Source organism: Cottoperca gobio, chromosome 10, assembly GCF_900634415.1.
Source record: "Cottoperca gobio chromosome 10, fCotGob3.1, whole genome shotgun sequence".
NCBI classification, from domain to species: domain Eukaryota; kingdom Metazoa; phylum Chordata; class Actinopteri; order Perciformes; family Bovichtidae; genus Cottoperca; species Cottoperca gobio.
Window position 1 is genome coordinate 16567048 of NC_041364.1, and position 20723 is coordinate 16587770.

The window sequence follows — 20723 nt, forward strand, 5'->3', positions numbered from 1 at the left end:
GTGTTCAAATCTCCGGGACTCTTGGAAAAACATGCAAACATTTCAAAACTGAAAATGCTTGATCTTTGCCATGCTCTGGGTTTCAGTTATGCATTTTTAGTTTAAGGCAAGCTGTTCATCTCTTGAGGACATTCTATTTACTATGAAGCCATGATGAAAAGTTTATTTTTCAAATAGCGACTAAACGCTCTCATTCATAATTTGGAATGCCTCAAATTTCTTTATGAAAGAGGACAGTATATATGTAACTTGAGTAAAATACCCAATCTAGTGTAGTCACTGAATTATGCAGTGCAGAATTGGAGTTTATTGGAGAGTCACAGCCAGTGATTAAACCACTGCTTTAGAAAACTGATTGTTTGAGAGGCTGATTCATCTGTGAAACTGGCTTGTCCGTGGAAACATCTGGAAGTGAATAGTGACAAAGCATCAGCTGTGGCACTTGAGTGATGAACATGAATATTTTTTACAATCTGGAGAGTCTTAGTCCACACAGTGCTTTTAAGAATAGGAATGTTGTTTCCGAATCACAGGTCTGAACGTATAACGATTAAATTGGAAAATAAATGTGTTTCCTGTTAGCACTCTTCCTGATATGTACACAAATGCAGGCTCCCAGCTGCTGATCTTGTTAAACATCACTTTCAGCCTGTTATTCACACACATTTGCACAAACATGCACATTTGCACAGACAAATAAACTCACATGCAGCCTCTGTCACTTTACCATAGTTCTCAAAATGTCAGCTCTTTTACGTTGACAGGAGCTTAAAATGGTCTCATAGGTTTCAAGGCAAATGTGCCTTTCAAGACTGCGCTGCCTTGAAAGGCGAGTGAAGCGAAGGTGTCTGGGGGGAGGGGGGTGGTGTCGCCGTTGGTGCCAAAGGTAGACGGCACAAAGTTTCTTCCCTGCTTGGACCCCCCTGCTGAGGCGTCGCTTCAAATAGATGACAGAAAAAAATTAATAAATGAAAATCAACAAACCGGAATCAGCAGATGTGTAAGCTGCTGTTCAAAGGTGTACGGCTCATTATTGGTGTTGCTGTGCACCGTATTTACACAACTAACAGCTCTAACTTTTTTTCTTTTGTTTAACGACATCAGTCGGCAGCATTTAATCATTCAAAGTGCTGTCTGTTTGAGTAGATATGATTTGTGTCGCCGGCTTTTGATGGCAATTTTCAAAGTTGACGATGTGACCCGAGCTACAGGAACACATCTATCTTGGTAATATTCTCGTCAGGGAACAGTGTAGGCAGCGTGTTATTAGTATGCTGAATTAATATATGCACACAGATGTACAGCCCTGCATCAACGTGCATGCTTAGCAGCCAATTTTCTATTCATTTAAATTGGAGGAGATTGTAATAACATCATGTGGGGCATGTGTGAGACTGATTTACTTATTTACCACCCAGCCCCAGCTCTCCTTCTGTCCTTCATTCCCTGATTTTTCTTTTTTCTTTCTTAAGCCTCTCTCCATCCTTCACCACTGATGCAAATGTGATGTGATGAAGTTTGGGTTGCCATGGGTACCATCTCTCCTACATGTTTGTTTAATTCATCTGAGCCTGTTTCCATACAAGTGCATTTTTACTACCAGTGATTGATTGTTTTCCAGAGCCACCTTAATAACCAGGGGTCTTGTGTGGTGTCTGGATGTGTGTGTTTTGAACATTTCTGTGTAAACCTGCATTTTTGTTTGCATGCATAATGCTGAATCTCTTATTGATCGAGAGAAAGACAAAGCTCTTTCCTTTTTTTGCATGCTTGCGGTCTATAATTTGTGTACGTGCGCATGTATTTTTTAATGTTCTTGTGTGTTTGTTTGAGCTCCATGGATGTGAAAGTGTGCGTGCAGTATACAGGACATGTGTGTGTTTGACAGAGAGGCTGTGTGTGGCTGAAGGAGTGCTTGTTGAAGCATGGTTGTCTCGTTGAAAAATGTATTCTGAATCCCAGACATGTTGAGGAGTAAATATTTGTCATCTGTGGACAAACATACATCAGTCAGTCGTGCTCCAGATTATATATCAAGGTGGATGGAGCTTTTCTTTTCTTTACACATCCCATTTTTGTGTTTTTCCCTGTGTTTGATCACTGTCAACGTTAATGTTGTATGAGGCCTATTGAAAGTAACCATACATGAACAATGCTCCTGTTCCCAGAACCCTAATACGCATACATCATATTTAGAGTGATAACCAAATGAATGTGCTCAATGTTATAAAAGCATCCACCAACAGAGTGGTTGTGACAAATTTGATCTTTGCTTTGTTGTTAATGGCATCTAAACATAAAATGGTTTAATATTCTTGATAGTGATTTTAATTGAATTAATTTCAGAGTACATTGTAAGGTGCTGATGGTGTCATAAAACACTTGTTATGGCTGCTGTTCATCACTGTGATGTAAATTATGGCCAGTGATTGCTCAATGATGCTTTCCTTCGGGGACATGATGTTGTAAAAAAAAAAAAAAAAAAAAAAGAATTTGTAATTGGCTCCAAAGGGCACACGATGTGTTGGTGCCATGAGGGAGGAACACAAAAGGGTTATTTTCTCTCCAGCTATGATTTTTCTCCCTGCTGACACCCTCGTACTGTGGTGCATTCATCAAGTCTGTTCTCTAAGTAGATGATAAGGAGTGAAATTAATAAAAAAAAAACGCTTATTTTACAAATAGCGATAACACAAGTCGACAGTATGGGGCACACTGACACGAGCGAGGATAAGTATGAAGAATTACATATCAAAATGAGGCAGGACGGGAATTTGTGTGTACAAAAAAGATGCCCACTCCTGGAAAGTGATGCATTAAGTGACAATAGTGTAAAAATCATTATGAAATATTGAAGATGGACGATAAAAAAGACATTTACAAAGCTGTAGCACTTGTGAAAATCTAATTCTTTGCAGTGGTGTGTGCATATATAGTTACAGTGCTTACAGGAAACTATGTTTTAAAAAAAACAATTTTTAATACACATGTTGAGTGTCTTTGACTTAATCATAACTTTATCATCTCCCTCTTTTGTGGAAGTGCTCGTCTCTCTGACTTGGGAGTTGGGAGCGTGTGGTCAGCCCGACACAGGAGACATGGGGTCTGTGTGCAGCAGGAAATCTGCCCTGGACATCAAGGCTCAGCACACTGACAGCTGCTGCACCCTTGTTGTGTTTGTGTGTGTGGTTGTGGGTTTGTTTTAGGTCAGTTGAGTCGTCTCTCGAGAAAATAGCAACTGCAGACAAATGTCTGGTCATAACCTGATGCGTTTCTTTAAAAATAGAATAGAATCAAAGATGATTCTTCTGGATTCTTTTTATTATAAAGCTTGATAGTTATGTAATGGTTACTGGGCCCAAGCAACACATCCAGCATGTTAAACCAATTAAATCATCTTCAATGGCTGAATCAGCAAGGGAGATGTTTATCATCCTGTGTTTGTTGTTTGTGTGTGTACTAAATGATCTGGCAGTGGACTCTGATGCATTTGGCAATTAATGGCAGCTTGAGCCAATCACATTCAGTAGAATATAATGCAGAGCCCATCGCGCTGCTGTATGTCTATTTGATTTGTGCATTGACCTGCAACAAGTCTGTTAAGTGGCTGATACTCCCTGCGTGCGTACGCACGTGTGTACGCATGCTGACTTTGAAGTACATTATGTCGTGATAATAATCTAAGCCAATTTACTAGGCATTAGCCCTCCATTATGGGTTTGATATAAAGCAGTGTGTGACTAGAATGCCCTCCCGTAAAACAACAAATCTCTAAAGAAATTACGTGTTTAACCTCATTAACCTAAAGTGCATGTACTAAAATGGAAAACTAACCCCCACCAGTTGTGACACACACAAACTGGAAACCTCATCAAAAGTTGAGAGTTCATGCTGAATGTGACCCCCAGCAAATGAGCAGCCAGTGGTGATTTAACAACATCAGGGCCTCTTCAAGTCGTTCTCACAACTCGTCAGCATCTCAGGTGGCGTTTGTTTCACTCTCTGTTTCAACATCATCTGTCCTCTCTGTGATGATTAACCTGGCAGGTGTGAGGTGAGTCTCGCCCATTGTTTTAGTGAGCTGTCGTCTTCTGTCTGCAGGGAGTACAGAGGGTCAGCCCGGCCAGCTAATGGCCACGGTCACAAAGCTGGAAGCCGGCCCATTATAAGAAACCGCCGTCATTACGACCAACACACTTTCAAACAACCTGACCTACTGGTCCCACGCTGTTTATTAGCAAAGTTTTGGATCTCCGTTAGAGCAATTATACTCACCATTCATGATGAACTGTGGCCTTTTCCTCAACGCCACGAGACAAGAAACACACACTCACATACATAGTAAATAATGTTGTGTTGTCCTGAATAGGGAGCTGCCACATTAATAAAATGTTCTTCTCTGCAAATGTGTTTCAAAAAGAAAATGTGCTTGGAAAAGGGGAAAGTGTCAGCAAGTGATGTATGTCGTTCATTGGACACAGAACATTTAGTTTCCATTAAGAGTTAAACATGTACACGAAACTTTAATGGGGTTCAGCGGCAGCAGCAGTGGCATGCTTCACTATCTCATCATGATAAATTAGCAACTCAGCACACAGGGGTGAAAGAAAAATAGGAGAAGAAAGAGAGACATTAATATAATGTGTAGTGGGGGAGGATAATGTCTTTATCTAAAGATGGGTGTTTATAATGCAACGTTATATTATCCTTGACCCGGGCATCAGCAGGGTGCAAGGATGAACGAAGGCTGAGCGAGGGTGGGGAGGAAGAGGGGAGAGAAAGGTCAGCACAAGGGTTCCCGTTTCATTATGAGAGATGTGGACTCCCATCCTCTCCTGCTGCACAGGGAGTGATTGAGAAGGTTGTTAATGCCTGATCTGTCAGCCATATTGGATTCAGGGCAGTAAATTAATATTACACTCCTTTTTAAAGGAGTTTTATTTTGGGATTTACTGGCCTCCCCTGAGTGTTGGTGGTGTAAAGAGGTTATTTCCCTCTTTCTCCTCCGGTCTGCGTCCTCTCACTATCTCTCGCAAAAAGCGAATATGTTTAGAGAGAGATACTGTGTTCATGGAGGAGGGATATGTGCGCTGTAGGCTCCATTGTGTCATTCAGTGTTTGTATTGAACATTTTTCACCAAGTGTAAGAGTTTGCTATAAATCGCAGCATTGTCCCCCTGAAGGACCGCTCCTGTATCTCCACTCAGTGGAGATGTATCTTCCCTCTCCTTCCTTCCACATCTCCTGTACGTCATAAGATTCTGGAGGAATAAAACGGCCTCTACTGTATATAGGAAGTGATTTTGAGTTCACTAGCGTCCGTCATCTTTAACCTCCCTGCCTCTTGCCCTGTCTTGCTTAATGCGAATAGAGTCCTGGTTGAATAGCCGTATAACACAGTGTGAAGTGGCCTAGCCGCGGAGACTATATTTATGGCCGCCGGTCTATCAGCGGAGATGTTAAAGGGCTGTGATTAAGAGCTGAAGTAAAGACCTGGACTCCGCTACCCCCTCTGACCCAGCCAAGAGCATACAAGGCCAAGCTCTGTCACTGCCAACTCTCCTCCTTACAGCTCTGTCTCTTTTCACCATCTGTCCATCTGTCTCTGTCTTCTTCTGCCTCTTTCATATGAATATGTATGAGTCGCAATTCGCCAAGGACACTGAATCTCTGCATTAGATATTTGGTGTCTGACGCATTCATGACAACTTGAAAACTTAAAAGCGTTTTTTTTTCTAAAATCTCTGATTTTTGTATTTTTTTCTCTGAAGGCTCGGAGCACGCCACAGCAACGCTTCCCGCCGCCTTCAATGACTTGTTACCTCACTTTCTGGTGGAGCCAGAGGATGAGTTCATAGTGAAGAACAAGCCGGTGACGCTGACCTGCCGCTCCACCCCGGCCACGCAGATCTACTTCAAGTGCAACGGCGAGTGGGTTCACCAGGACGACCACTTGATTGAGCGGACTATTGACCCAGCCACAGGTACATGCAAACTGTCTGTTTCCCATCTAAATAATTGATTTAGACATGAGCAGCGTTTCCACCTGTTCTTCGGATGCTGTTCGTTAGGGATGTGCGTAATGTGTGACTCCATAGATGCATTATGCAAAGTGTTTGCGTGCTGAAACTAGGGTTTGCAATATCCTAGTGATTACTGTGCTCCATCAGGCTCTTGGCTCATCCTCCAGCCTATTCATCCTGCTATTCTCATAATAAGCACATTGGTTTCAGTCTCAGAAATCTTCTCGATCACCTTGGAGACCTGTTTGTTTTTCTCTCTGTTGTGCAGCAATCCCCCGCCTCCACCATCAGTGTCATAAAAGTGTATGACACTGATGTGGTGTGATTCAGCAGTGATCTGCAAATGCAAACCACCCATTCACAGCCTGACAACTGATTGGGAATGACAAACATGGAAATGACAGGGTTTTATTTTGGATCGAGGACGCACGCACACACACAAGCAAATCCACTCTCTGATTTGTGGCCAAACATAACAAACGCATGCATGTTAACAATAATGGACACAACTGAGAACTACACAAAAAGGCAGACACACAGCCATAAGCGTCTGCACACAAACACACAAAAAGACAAAGAGAAGGTGTTTAAAGCAGGAACATTTGAAGGGAAATTTAAGCAGGGATGTATCGATTCATATGCACACTTTGCATCTTTTTTTTTTTTTTCATAAAGAGCTCATTGTGCTAACATTTTATCCATCTGGTCTTCTGGGTTTAAAATTAAAATGCAACAGCTCACCAAATGTCAGCATAAATTGTGAAATATCATGCAGGGAACTAACTCTAAGTGTCGATTCAATCTGACACTTTTGTAGGTGAGAATTTTTGATCTAGTTTAGAGATGAACACAAATATTGTCCCACACTGAGGCTTTGATTGGTGTGCGTGCTCACTCCTCTTTTTTTCTAATAAACAAAATGTAAAAAAAAAAATTCTTCTCTGCTGCATGAATGAGGGATTTCAGCTTCAGTTCCCTGTTGTACGGGAGCTTTTTCCTTGTACAACAGATGACTAAAATGTGGCGTTTACGTTTGTTCATTTCTTTTTACCTTGTGTAATAGGCACAGGCATGGATGCTAGAGTCATTTTAGAATCAGGCTCTGGTAGATAATGGCAATAAAGGTATACGGAGTTAATTGTAGTTCCCGTTTTGTGAATAGAAAGAGAACACAGAAGGGAGCACTTGTGGATTTGGATCATTAGGAAGAAATTGTCAGTGAGTCAACGCTGATAACGTTTGACCAATTCCCAATGCTATCTTCTTTCTTGCGTTGTTTCAACAGTTATGCATTCTCACAGCGGTTGAGGGGAGTGATGCAAATTAAAAGTGTTGCCAATATCAACAATCTCTTTAGGAAAAAAAGGGATTTTGACAGTCAGTCACAGTCAGTGCACATACATGCACTGACTGTGACCAGGTTACTGCTTCCTCCAGTAAGTACATAATGAAAACGAGATACCTGGTTTCAGTAATCAGGGGGTTAGGGAAATCTGGTCTCCCCAGTTAGATTTCTTCTCGAGAATGGCAACTTTTCTAAACGTTTTTTTACACGTGCACATATGCAGGACAACAAACAGCAATGCATCTTTGTAAGGCTGCAACCAGCGGTTATTTTTATTATTTATTAATAGTTTGGTCTATAAAATAGTGAAACATGTCCATCCCAGTTCCTCAAAGTCCAAGGTGATGTCTTTAAATAACGAAATTCAGTTTAATAAGAGAAAAGCTGGAAATGTCCACATTTGAAAGGCTGAATATGGCATTATCTGCAATTACTTTAATGATTAATCAATCATCAAATTAGGTGGCAATTGTTTTATCGTCTATCGATTAGTCGACAAAAGGTTGCAGCTCTTATCCTCGTATTCAAAATGAATCCAAAGTCCGACTGAAACTTAAAAATAGACAGTAACCTTTAGAAGTCTGACTAAGACAGTTTTTAATGCTGAACATTTGACCATTTTTTTTAAAATCAGAAATATTCACATTGTGAGGGAAAGTTCCTCCATGCCCGTCCTCTCACTTCACTCTCTGCTCCACACAGACACACAACCACAAACAACACTCATTGTCCCGCAGTAACCTTTGTATTGAAGTGCATGTCAATGTACTGATTGTATAATATACATGTTTGTGCCTCAGGTCACAAAGCGATGACATCAAGGAGTCAGCTGCCTAACTTTGATATGCTGAGTATGAATTGCGCTTTTGCAGTAGCTAAAGAACCCGCTGTGCCCCGTAAACAGCAGAGTTTATGGGAACATCACATTGCTAATGCAATGTTGCTGCGCCAACATTTCACGATAATTGACCATTTACCATGTGGTTATGAGGCGTTAAAGTCAGCATATATTTGTCTATGAAACAAATCTGGCATGCCGGGTGCCACGGACCCCTGCAGCAGCGATGGTCTCCGTCTTTAGAAACCCTGTGAAGTTCCAAGGCCTCCTCGCAGCTCTCCACATCATTCTGTGGCTCCGCCGCCTTTGATGATGAATGTGTCATATATGGGGCTGTGCAGTTATGAAGGACACGTGGTAGTCCAGAGGTATGGCTGCGCCAAGGTACCCACATCGATCTCTCAAACACTTGTGCTGTTTAATGTCAGCACTTCCCCGAGGAGTTTACTAATGGCTCCCTCTAATCCCCTTTCCTTCAAGAAACATGTGAGGCTCACCGACTGTTTGTGTGTGTGTGTGTGTGTGTGTGTGTGTGTGTGTGTGTGTGTGTGTGTGTGTGTGTGGCTGTCCTCTCACTCTGGTCGTCACAGTCACACCGGACTCTAAACTCATACCTGTTGCCAAGCAACCAGGACTTCTGTCACACCAGAAGCGGCCCGATATCAACATCTCGCCTGGAGGAGGGAGGAATGAGTTCGGAGACATATCCAAGTTGACAAAAATTGATCGACAATTTATACCCAGTGTAACAGTGAAAAATCACTTTCTGAAAATAGCCTATTTCTCTAAAAGAAACTTTGAGAAATGTCCTGCCTGACTCTGAGTGGCCGGCTCTGCTCGTGCTTCGCACTGATCCACGCTCCTGAACAAAGACAGATGTGCACACATGTGATCAGCCAACGAGAAGCTCCTGAGATTTCAGCCTCTGTTTCATTGGCTGGCGTATTCGAACTGATTGGCATTCTCATCAAAGATCTTCATTCCTTTGTTATGTAAATTGAAGTGCAGCTCGGGAATTAACACTCTTAATTCCAACAGTAATATAATGGAAATAGCATGTAGACACATCAGTCATAAGTCGCTGCTGGAGATGGTTTTCACATTTGCGCTGCTGTTCTCTGTTTAACACGATGAATCTTTCTTTTACTCTTTGATGAATGAGTGGGCCCTCAACAATAAAGCACACATACAGTTTGATTAGGCATAAAGAGGCAGGCGTCTCATATCTCAATATCATTAATCATTAATAAATTATTGGTATATAATAAGCAATCTTGCAGATATGAAAACATTGTTATTTTTTAATTAGCAAAGAAGAAGTACTGTATTAACTAGAGTTTCTGAGTTTGTCAAGTTGTTTTTAAAAAGGTTTCACAAACCTCAGTGTGACATATTAAAACATATTTATTCATATTTAATCTTTTAATTAATCGGGAAAGCCTCATTAAGATTAAAAATCGAATGTTTGTCCTGTTAGCCAGTGTCCTGGCTAAGACAGGCTGCAAAAACAATGAGTAACTAAATAAGACCGATGACGCAATATATGCCACAAAATCCGAATTTATCAGAAATGCGATTATAAAATCATGAATAATATTTCAAACCAACCATGTAAAAGCGCTTAATTTACCCAAGAGCTGTCAACAACCATAAAAATAACTAAGACCAATACAAAACAATAACCGAGACGATCGGTGGTAGCACCCCATTTCTGCTTCAACGATTTACATTCACAAAATAAGACTGAATTTAGCAATTTGAGATCTAGAGTAACTGCAGAAGGTTTCAGGCAGATGGAGCAGCATACAGAAACGCTCTTTTACCCACTCCGAGGTGCTTACAGTATGGGATAAAGATGAGTCACAGCCATAGCATGGGGCAGAAGAAGGTTATATTTGACAAAGATGAAAAGAAATTAGTTTTACAGCTCTAAATCTATCGAGCAGAATAACAATTCTCATTTCTACAAATAGGGCTGAGCAGTGTGATATACCCTCAGACGATATAAATGTCTCTCCTTTATTGTTAGTGTGTGTGTGTGTGTGGTTGCAAATCACTAAAGCAGGATGCTTTATGGCAATATTGGACTTTAATTTTTATTACTTTTTATCAATGTGATAAATAGCTTTGAGTTGTTTATTGTATTTAATTTACTGGATCAACCAAAAATAGATCTAATATATATGTTTAGCTTTCCAGAACGTATTACTACAAAACATAAAAATATCGATACCACAATATAACAACAATATAACATCATTTAATAGACAATTCTATCCATATTGCCCACTCTAGCTACAAAGTCTTTCTGCATTTAAAACACAATAGTGCAATTAGATTTTTACTGCTAATAATCTTTCTTAGTAACAGTATTGATTTTTTTTTTAATCTGAATTATTCTATAAATAAACAATGCTATGTCTGATAAATTCCTCTTTGAAATATGAAAATCAGTGAGAAACAGACTTTGAGAGTTTAAAGTCAAACCAGACTGCGTGTTTCTAAAATGCACGCCGGATCCCCACTTGAAGCAACCTTATCGTCTGCTTCTGTGATATCTGCACAGAGATTATCGAGGGATCCCGCAGTCCTAATGACTTCTGTGCATGTTTTCATCACTAAAGGATATCAGATGGGAAAACAAAGTGATCAAAGAGAGCGGAAGCCTTGATTGATGATTCCTTTTTCACCTTCTCGGGTTGAAGTAATATCAGAAATATGGCTTTTTTTCAAAGATGAACTGGTCTGGCCCAGCACAGCAGAGGCAATATTCTGCAAACTCCATCCCTGCTCACTCTCAGCAGACAAACGTCAAAGTAACTGGAAGGGTTTGAATTAATAACTGACCCAGGTCTGAAGTGCAGACATGTTTCCGTCAGACTGTTCAGTATTTTAGACTTAGGTGGTAGAAAACATGACATGCGGATAACCATCTACAGCAGACGTGACCTCTGCCCTCATCAGACAGGTCTGTTTATTGAATCTGATGCAGTGCAGGAAAGACAAAAGAGCTGCTCCCGCTGACTATGTGTACTGCACAGTTACAGTTAGAGTTACTGACACTTTGTATTCTGTGATCGCTTTGGACCCCCCTCCCCCTTAAACACACACACACACACACACACACACACACACACACACACACACACACACACACACACACACACTAGTATCCCTGCACAACCAGCACACAACACCCTCACACACTTGTCTCAGAAGCTCCTTTGAACATGGAAAAGGAAAGGGATGTCACAATTTGTCCTTCCTCTCCTGGTATCAATGTCCGATATCGATCCATCCTTGAGTCTATCGGTTCTCATTACCTGCCCTCAGTAACTTATCTCAATTGTTATGGCTGTGACTGCTTCCAGAGCTCCGGCCGGCTCTGCGTCTTTCCCAGGTCATCCTTTATAGTACAGGAGAAACAGAGACGTCTGGCAAGTCCTAATAAAGACATATCCCCTCCGAACAAATCAATGCTGACAGTGTGTTTGCATAGATTAGGAGATTCTCCCACACTATGATTTCTCATCAGACACATGATGAGGAGAGGGGAGATTGGCATTTGAGTGGAGGATTGTTGTATTGGCCAGACTGATTTGATTGTGTTTGCATTTCATCTGCCAGCATTGATGGAAACAATTTTGATCCACGCGTCACATTGTCACCCCTGCAGCAAACCCTCTCAGGTGGAAAATACATGCATTTCACATTCCTATTTCAATAAGCCTCGGCAACTGCTTTATAAAGATGCGGGGAGATTATATTTTCTTTGTTGATTGAACCGGATGTCGACAAGGCTTCAACAATGAAAGCAGCAGATGATGGAGAAAATAATAACGCGCTACACATTTGCCTTGTACTTTGGTGAAAGTGACTTCTTCAGGGTTTACAGTGGAATCATGCACACAAATTAATAAAATATTCTTCTTTTTTTTAATATGTCCACATATCATTTCAAACCCCTATAAGGGAATATTACCCGTTCCTATAACCTCCAGCTTTATCAGCACCAGCTGCTGTACTCGATCCTTTTGAAGTTTAAATACCGCATATGACGTAGTCCGTAAATCTTTTTAAACCATCTATCACTTTCTGCATAGAACTAATAATGTGTTATTGCACCATAGGGCTAACCCCTGCGTCTGCAAACCCGTGAGGATTCATTTGTATAAAATATGTATTTTCTGATTGACTCGATCCTGGATTGTAATGTGATGACATATTTAATTTCTGATCTAAGGGATAGATAGGCTAAGCTGAAATGATCTGTAACCTTTATTTTAATACCTCAATACTAATCTGGTATTATCGCAGCCAATCAGTCATCTGACTCCAACTTCCACCCACCCTCCTCTCCCGCTGTCCCTGTATTACACCTTCCCTCTATTTCTCGGTCCTATATAGGTCAACCAAAATACCGTTACAGGAAACTTACAGGAGGTACTTTTTTTTTTTTTTTATTAACATGAATTGCATTAAGTAAGTTGTGAAATCAGCACGCAGCCATGGACTGTATATAAAAAGTGGACCTAGTCACTGTGACTTCACCCATTGGTTTGTGACATGAGAGGGTGGACAGAGAAAACATTTTTAGGCAACCAAAATGTTACAATTATCTGAAAACTGAGTGGGTTAAAATTCTAAGACGAAAACACGAACACCCAAACCGGCCAACGCCGCGGTCGCGACCTGTTAATCACAAGGAAGCCTAAATCATAAGCTGCCTAAACGTACATTTTACTCTAAATGGGACCATAATTTATAATATGAACATCATGCTGTATTGATGAAGACTTTAAACTTGACAGGAAAATGTTTAATGAGGAAATAAATCAAGTGAGAAGTTGGGTCTTTTTCTCATAGACTTTTATACAATCTGACTTCTTTTTGCAACCATTGGAGTCGCCCCCTGCTGCCTTTAAGAGAGAATGCAGGTTTAAAGCACTTTCGCATTGACTTCACTTTTCAGACCCGGAGGTTGCTGCTTGCAAGCAGCTCACAGTCACTCTTTTGCTGTCTCCCTAACAGCGTCGGGGCCTCACAACAGTGATTAAACACGATCTTTTATGGAATATTGAAGAAAGGCCCCACTACAATTTAAGCAAAGCCTTATAGGCCTGTGAGCCAGGATCTAATGAACAGAAGGAAATAAGAGAATCAGGGGGGAAGAAGACAATATACCCCTAAATGAACAGAATAGCCTTGTACCACCTGCTAAGCATCGATCAGTGGCCAAAGGGACTAATTGATAATGCATTATTAGCTCCTTTACCATAATGGGACTTGTATTTCATCCTGTCCTTGATTGTGGGACGGAGAGGGAAGGATTGGGCGATGAAGCACTGATAAACAGATGGCAAGGTGAATTGTTCCCGTGACACATCTGCCAACGTGTTCTATTAGGCTTCTCAGGCAGGTCAGCTCTGTGTGTGTGTGTGTGTGTGTGTGTGTGTGTGTGTGTGTGTGTGTGTGTGAGAGCGAGAAGGGAGTAAAAGTGGATTTAATTGAAGTCTGTGTTTGCCTGGCCTTGAGACAACTGAAAGTGTGTTTGGAGCAGCGGGAGTAAAGTGAGTCAGGCAGAATTAAAAACGAACCAGCTATGCTGATTGATCTCGTCGATACACTCATACAGAGGCCACACTTCTTAGTGTCTCCGACTCTGTGCTAGTCGTATTTTAATTTTGAACTTCGGAGTAGGTACAGTCTGTTCCTTTTTGAAGTTGGTCTTGACATGCAGGAATAATGAATTTCAAAATGAACTCCAATTAGTGGAACAAAAGTGGAAAAAAAAGATAATTACCATTTGTCAAACAACAACGCTGGTTTTCCAATCTCCCACGCGCACAGCCTTTGCCCTCCCAGAAAAACATATCCTGTGTCAGGCCTGCACTTTGCTTTTGCTGAAGTAATTTCGTATTTGTCAGTTCACAAAAGCTGTTGCTCTTGCTGGAAGTTGGAATGCATTCAACACTCTTAGTGGGTCTTTCTTTTACAACCATCCAAGTTATTTATTTACCCCGTTTGGTTGTTATCAATACAGTCATTCAAGCCCTGCATTTTTTGTATGCAGGGAAGTGCATGGAATGGTAACTGCAGCAAATACATTTGGAAGTCTGTGTGACCATGTTGAATTCATCATTTTTCAAATAATAATAGATTGCTGTCTTTTCTGCTACATGGTGCACAGTATTTCATCTTTGCAGTATGAATGATAAGAACTTGAAAATGCTCAAGTAAAATGCATTTTTGACTATATTTCCAAAGGCACATAGTAGTTTGTGTACCTTTTTGTGGAAAGCATCTTGGTCCTCAGAGCTAAATGTAAATATGTGCTCGGAGTCGTCTAACCGTTCTGAGCTTTCTCTGCCCGAACCGAAACATCTGAATAGAATGTGGTCTGTATAGTGCAATGCAATACAGCACATGCATTACCCAGGCCGCTTGTACTGCCCTTGTGCTGAGTAAATAGAGGCCAAAGTTGCAAATATGCTCGGACTCCTCAATGTGCCTCAAAATATACCGTTTTACCACGGTTGGATTCAGAATGGAGCCCAGAGGAGCTGGTAAACTTCCCCCCTGCCTTGCTTTTTTATTATTATAATCAATAAGTTTTTTTCATTTTAACATTTTTACTGTAATATAATTTTATCTTTCAACTTACCTCCACATCCTTTGGAAATGGAAGACGTGAGTGTTGTGCTGACGGAGAGAGACGGAGTGGGAGTTTGTGGTGTCAATCAACACCTGCTCTACTCAAATTCGTTTAAAAATAGTGGAGCTGCTGGGAGCTGTAGTGAGGGAGCTGACAGCTAAATAGTCCATGGTGATTTCTGATAGGCAGTGGAACTCAGTTGCTGACAGTTAATGCTTTGTGTGTTTGGCCCCAAGGAGACTTTCAGTATAGGTATTTTACACAGTCCTCGAACAAACAGCAACTCACCGTAATCCTTTTGAACTAGAAGCTGCAGGCTGTCCTGGTTATGGGATAGTTGTGGCATTGTGAAGAGACTATTTTTTGAGGGAGAAAGAATGGCTTCAATGTCCTCCATAAAGTACTATGTAAAATATGAAAAGGGGTAGAAGATTTAATCTGGAAGCATCACAAATAACAGGTGGGATGATGCTGTTATAACCAAAAGCATCTAATACCTGCAGTATTTATATTGTACTTTTCCACACCGTCTCAAGTAAGCCTACAGTGGATGGACTGCGTATATGAAGCCTGCTGGACTTTGGGTTAGGTGGGTGACAGATTATAAAACAAGCAGGCAAATGTGTCCTGCCTTATGTTTCAGGGAATAAAAACCCAAGTCAATTATCATGTTCCTGCCCACATGTTACACTTTTGGATCCAGTATCATGTGGTCACTGCAACGACCACAAACCCACAAAGAGGGAAAAGCAGAGTGTTTGAGGAAACCTTTTCATTGGAACAGGTGTTCAATGAGGCATGCTGACGACAACAACAAGAGCAGCGGGTCCTGGTCTGGGAGCCATCAGGAGGCAATTTTAAGGATTTTATGTGATTCAAATTAATAATTCATTCACATTGTTTTAGACCAAGAGTTTGTTTTCTTAAGATGTATATTATTTTTTTTTCTTCCTTCTGTCCTTCAAGAGATCTAAGAGCAACGTGTATTAAAAACACAGAGATTTGCTTTTCTGTATTCAATCATAGGACAATTCTGTATATATGTTTGAATTGAATTCGAAGCTGTATTTAGGAAACGAGTGTTGGCATGTTGCTGTTGTCAACTGAGTCCTTTTCTTCTGTGTCACCTTCCCTGCAAGCTAGTTTGTTTCAGAACCTTTGAGGAAAAACTACCAAATATTTATTGGTAGTTATAGCTTTTTAAATGTAATGATTTGCTGCTCTTTTGATAGGTTTATGTATAACTTTAGGTATTAGTTGGAAAAAGCAGAACAATTTGTCACCTTGTATCTGGGCATATAACTGTCAAATGAATTGGTAATGGGTAATATAAATGAGTTAGAGTTGTGATCTTTGCAAATCCTATCTCTCGTCTCGTCTAATCATTTTTAAATCATCATGTTCTCCTTTTAAGGAACTGTATACCCTCTGCTGCATCGGTGCACATTCTTTCATCGCCACCTCCCAAAATCTGGTACCTCCGATGTTAGACCAAGCTCAGGGGTCCACGATGTACTTTCACTCCATTTTCTCAATTTTCTGCATCAGGTTATTTATAAAGTCCACAATTCTCCATCTTGCATCTACTGTATTAATAATTAATACAGTCACATTTGAACAAAGAAATTAATATTTAAAGGCTCAGTCCGTGTTCGGTCTGCAGCACTTCGTCCCCTCATGCGTTGCATTAAAGTCGATTCAACAACATGGTCCACATTGGAATGAGAACCGTGTAGACTCAACACAATATGACCTCTGGGGCAAATTGGAGATTTAAATTACAGATTACAGATTGAGGCTGGGAACATTTTCCTTGTATTGTTCTTTTAAGATCTAGCCATTCTTCTATTTCTTATACATACTGTATGTGCCACATACAGTAAAAACATTTTGAAACCTATTTTCTTCAGCTTGATTCTCATGGGGCAAACAGCATACATATTTTCTGGGCTATATTGTGCAACATTTTCAACATAAAATACAGCTTTATTTTGTACCGTTGTATGAAGCTACCTAGTACAACCCATTTCAGCCACTGCTGTCTGCAGGAAAACCGCTTGTGTGTCATGATGCGAGGGTGGTAGGTACGACTTGAAGGCATTACTTTATCCAACACATCTTCAAGAAAGATTGATTCTGAGACACACAACAGTTCTCCATCTGCATCACAGCACAATGTTAAAACTGAGAAGCTGGAGCTTTGTCCTTGTGGGAACACTGCTGCGCCTCACACCAGTGTCACCATTACGTATGGGGTTCTGGTATGAGCAAATATTAATGATGATTTATATCAATAAAACGTAATGGTCATAAAATCATAAATAGGGTTGATAATAACGGGCACTACAATGAAGTACATTAACAAGGCTATCGGAAGGAATGAATTATCAAAAATAATAATTTATTATATTTAATATAATTATTAATTATATTAATTAGTATGACTTCATTTACACCAAGTTCACCTCAATGGGGAACCACCTGTCAGAGGAAAATGATAGCCAGTTAAAGTGGTCTCATAAAATGTACTAGACCATGAATTCGGAAATCTGCATAATAATTAAATGGTTATTGAGTCCAATAGCTCAATCTCCACACTGTGAGGATCCCAACATCATGATGCCTTAAAGTTGTGATTTTAATGCCATAAGACAACAAATTGTCCACATTTTATTTCCTTAACAAGTTAACAGTCTGGCTTTGACTTTTCTTCATTAACCTCCGTCACAAGCCTTTTTCCTCATCATTTGTAAGGCAGGAATGCAGCACAGCCGTTAAGTGCTAAACTATGTTCATTTTTAGCAAGGGCAAGAACTTGAGTTTGACGTGTAACTTCAAAGGTGCTTGCAAAGATATTCTCAGATTATGCAGAAATATACAAAATAAATCTAAATATTGTCACCGGATAATTTCCTACCTAGCAGCTAAGCAGGTGATGAATTAAAGTTACGAGAAAAAATTAGAGAGCTAATTAGTGCTAATCAAAACAGACATTTTCATTCGGTACGAGTTATAATACGAGTCATTATCCACAAATAGCGTATTTTATTAAAAGAACAAACGTGAATTTCGGTACTTCATAAATATAGATTTGTTTTTCCGTTTTTTATAAACACTTTTGTAGCCTCTGTGTTCCCCCAGGCTGTTTACTGAAGGGTGTATGTTGTTGTGCTCAATATTTACATTCACCCACGCACCTTCATTGGTATGCCAAAAACCTCTGACATCTAACTCAGGCAACACTGTGGGCCAAAGACCCAAGAGGAACCAACCGATCGTGAGGAGGGAGGGGGAAACCCTAATGCAATTTATATGGCACAGAGCACTCGGCTACCATATGGCAGCCTGGCTGACTTACCTGAAGCAGTATTCCTTATTTACCTTGGCGCCCAAGGCCATGTCAGACAAGGGGGAGAGAAACATGTTAGCCCGAGCAAATTATCAGGCCTTTCATGTGGGTAACGTTCTATCAGATCCTCCCACTCTGCAGAATGTAATGGAAGCAGAAGCAAAGTGCTTAAGGCCTTCACCTCCGACTTGTTCTCATTCGAGGTAGGACAAGGTGTGTGTGGGAGATAAAGGAGCAGGTCCCAGTCACTCCCAGCCCTGAAGACTGTGGCATATAGAACATTCTGCTCTTGCCAATCATCAGGGTCAGGATATTAGATGACGAGTAATTACACCAGGGGCACTTTGGTAAATCACAGCAGTGCCTCTGTATGTGTGTATGTGTGCTATTAAGGAAAGGTTAGGTAAACGAATTATAGACTGACAGTGTAAATGGAAAAATCCATTGCTTTGAATTAATGTCCATTTGATGTCATCGGTTGTGGTGGCTCGCGAGCAGATGTAAATGTGAAAACGTACCAATGGAAAACGGATTCCAAGGTCTGCCATGTGATGTCTGTGCTCGGTGACATGGAAAAGCTATTCTAAAGTGTTATGCATCAATTCATTATCCAGTTCAAAACCTGCGAACACCTGTGCAGATAAAAACATGTGTGTACTCTGCACAGTGCTTTGTTGTGATATCCTGTTTGTGATGTTGTGTCAGTGACACATATGCCAGTGAAATGTCTTGCTGAGTGAAGATCTCACTCTCACGAGGCATGTAATGCCTGTACATCATTAATCACTATACTATGTGGAGAACAATTTCCGCTCAAAAATCTTATCGCCTCACATGTTTCTGGAAGAGCACATTTTGAGTTGTGATATCTAGTTATTTCTACCTTAAGCTGATTAAGCCCTTGGTTGAAGTGTGTTGGGCCCTCCGAAAAACATTCCTTTGGCAGAACCAAACCTTTTCAGATGACCTTCCAAGAGGAATTAATTGCAGAAAGATCCCTCGGTATCTCGCGATCTGTTTTGGTTGAGGTTTCATCGGTTGTTTTTTTTACATTTTTGACCTTCACAAAAATGTGATGAATTCAGCATATTTTATTTAAAACACTACAGTAACAGTTGTGGACATTAACTACTTCACTCCGACCCATGGGTGCAGTGTAATTTCGGCCTAAAGCATGAGTCCAGAAGTGTGAACACAACTCACCAATGGTGTGTAGAATTGTTTACTTGACCAATAGTAATAAAATAAATAAATGCTCCATAGTTAGGGTATATGTGAATTAAAATCACACACTTTACACAGTGCTCCTGTCTATAAAAAGAGTCCATATAAAACATGTACTTGTCTTTATTGGTTATCTGTACCGTTTGGTAGGGATCATATTTAAATATATATTATATATATTTTATATGGATGGGACCATTAAAGGGTCAAACTGTTCTGCACTTTCAGTCACTTTAGTAGAATTTCAAAACAGGCATGTTAGTCCATGTCTTCCAATATTGTTTCTTCAGTCCTGCACTATTCACTTTTCTCACCCTGCCGTCAGGGCTCCACCTGAGTCTCCTTGAAGTGCCATTGGACTGAACCTAGCCGGATTGATTGGAGCGCTACCTGCTCGCCTGTTTGTCAGCCATGAATAATCTGTAACGACATTCAGAGCATCAGCAGGGGCCTTGCAGCGTGTATTCATTGTGAAAAATGGACAGCTCAATCAAAAGAAGCTCTTGAAAAGCTAGCCATAACCGGAGGCAGAGCCTTGACCCAGAACGCTGTCCCACTGTCTCGTCGCAACCTCACCAACATCCCTGAATGTGAGGTCTGACTACTGTATTCCCAGTGAACTCAGGGCTTCTTTTTGCTTGCCCCTCCCCCCCCCCCCACTCTCTGGTTCCCATCGCTCTTGCTTTTTAATAGAGCCATGCTTCACTCAGAAGGCCACGTTATCCTTGTTAGGAGACAGATGCTTGTGGCGCCACCTGCCATTTTCCACTCTCCACGTCAGGAAGCATGGGCCACCCATCACCTCACTGCTTTACATGGTAATGAAAGTCTGAAGATAAAGCAGTTATGCCCTTGGCTCTGTGACCTGGGGTTCATTTTGGATTATTTACACATATAAATACTGTCCAGGTTGTAATGTACATGTAATGTTTTTAGACTGACTTCAACTAGCTGTTCAGCTCCAAAGTTAGTTTTTTGACCGTCTGGCTTGGTGTTAGGATTTATTTTTTATATATAAAAGGTAAAGTAATTGGTCTGAGGAAGAGCACATTGTGGAGCTCTGAACACTCATGTTGCGATGACACTGATGCCATCCTGTACAAAGAAGAACCGCAGGAGGAAATGAAACACTTACAGCATCCTTTTGACAAGTTGCCAGTATGTGCAGACAGGACATTCTTAAAAGCGTTCATTTGCAATGTCTCCCTTCAACCATTGTGAACTCTTTCTCTTGAAATGGTGCATTCCCCTGATGTAGAATCACCCAACCTTAATCCCCCTATATCCAC

The 20723-nt window shown here is 40.7% G+C and overlaps 1 protein-coding gene across 5 annotated transcripts in view; it reads left to right on the plus strand.

Annotated features, from left to right (window-relative positions):
* Window positions 1–20723, plus strand: part of unc5a (unc-5 netrin receptor A) — a 129762-nt gene that overhangs the window by 61046 nt on the left and 47993 nt on the right. For all 5 annotated transcript variants that reach the window (XM_029441078.1, XM_029441073.1, XM_029441074.1 and 2 more), the window contains exon 2: window positions 5772–5984. In XM_029441078.1, coding sequence (XP_029296938.1) covers window positions 5772–5984 — 213 coding nt within the window. The remainder of the gene's footprint in view (window positions 1–5771; window positions 5985–20723) is intronic.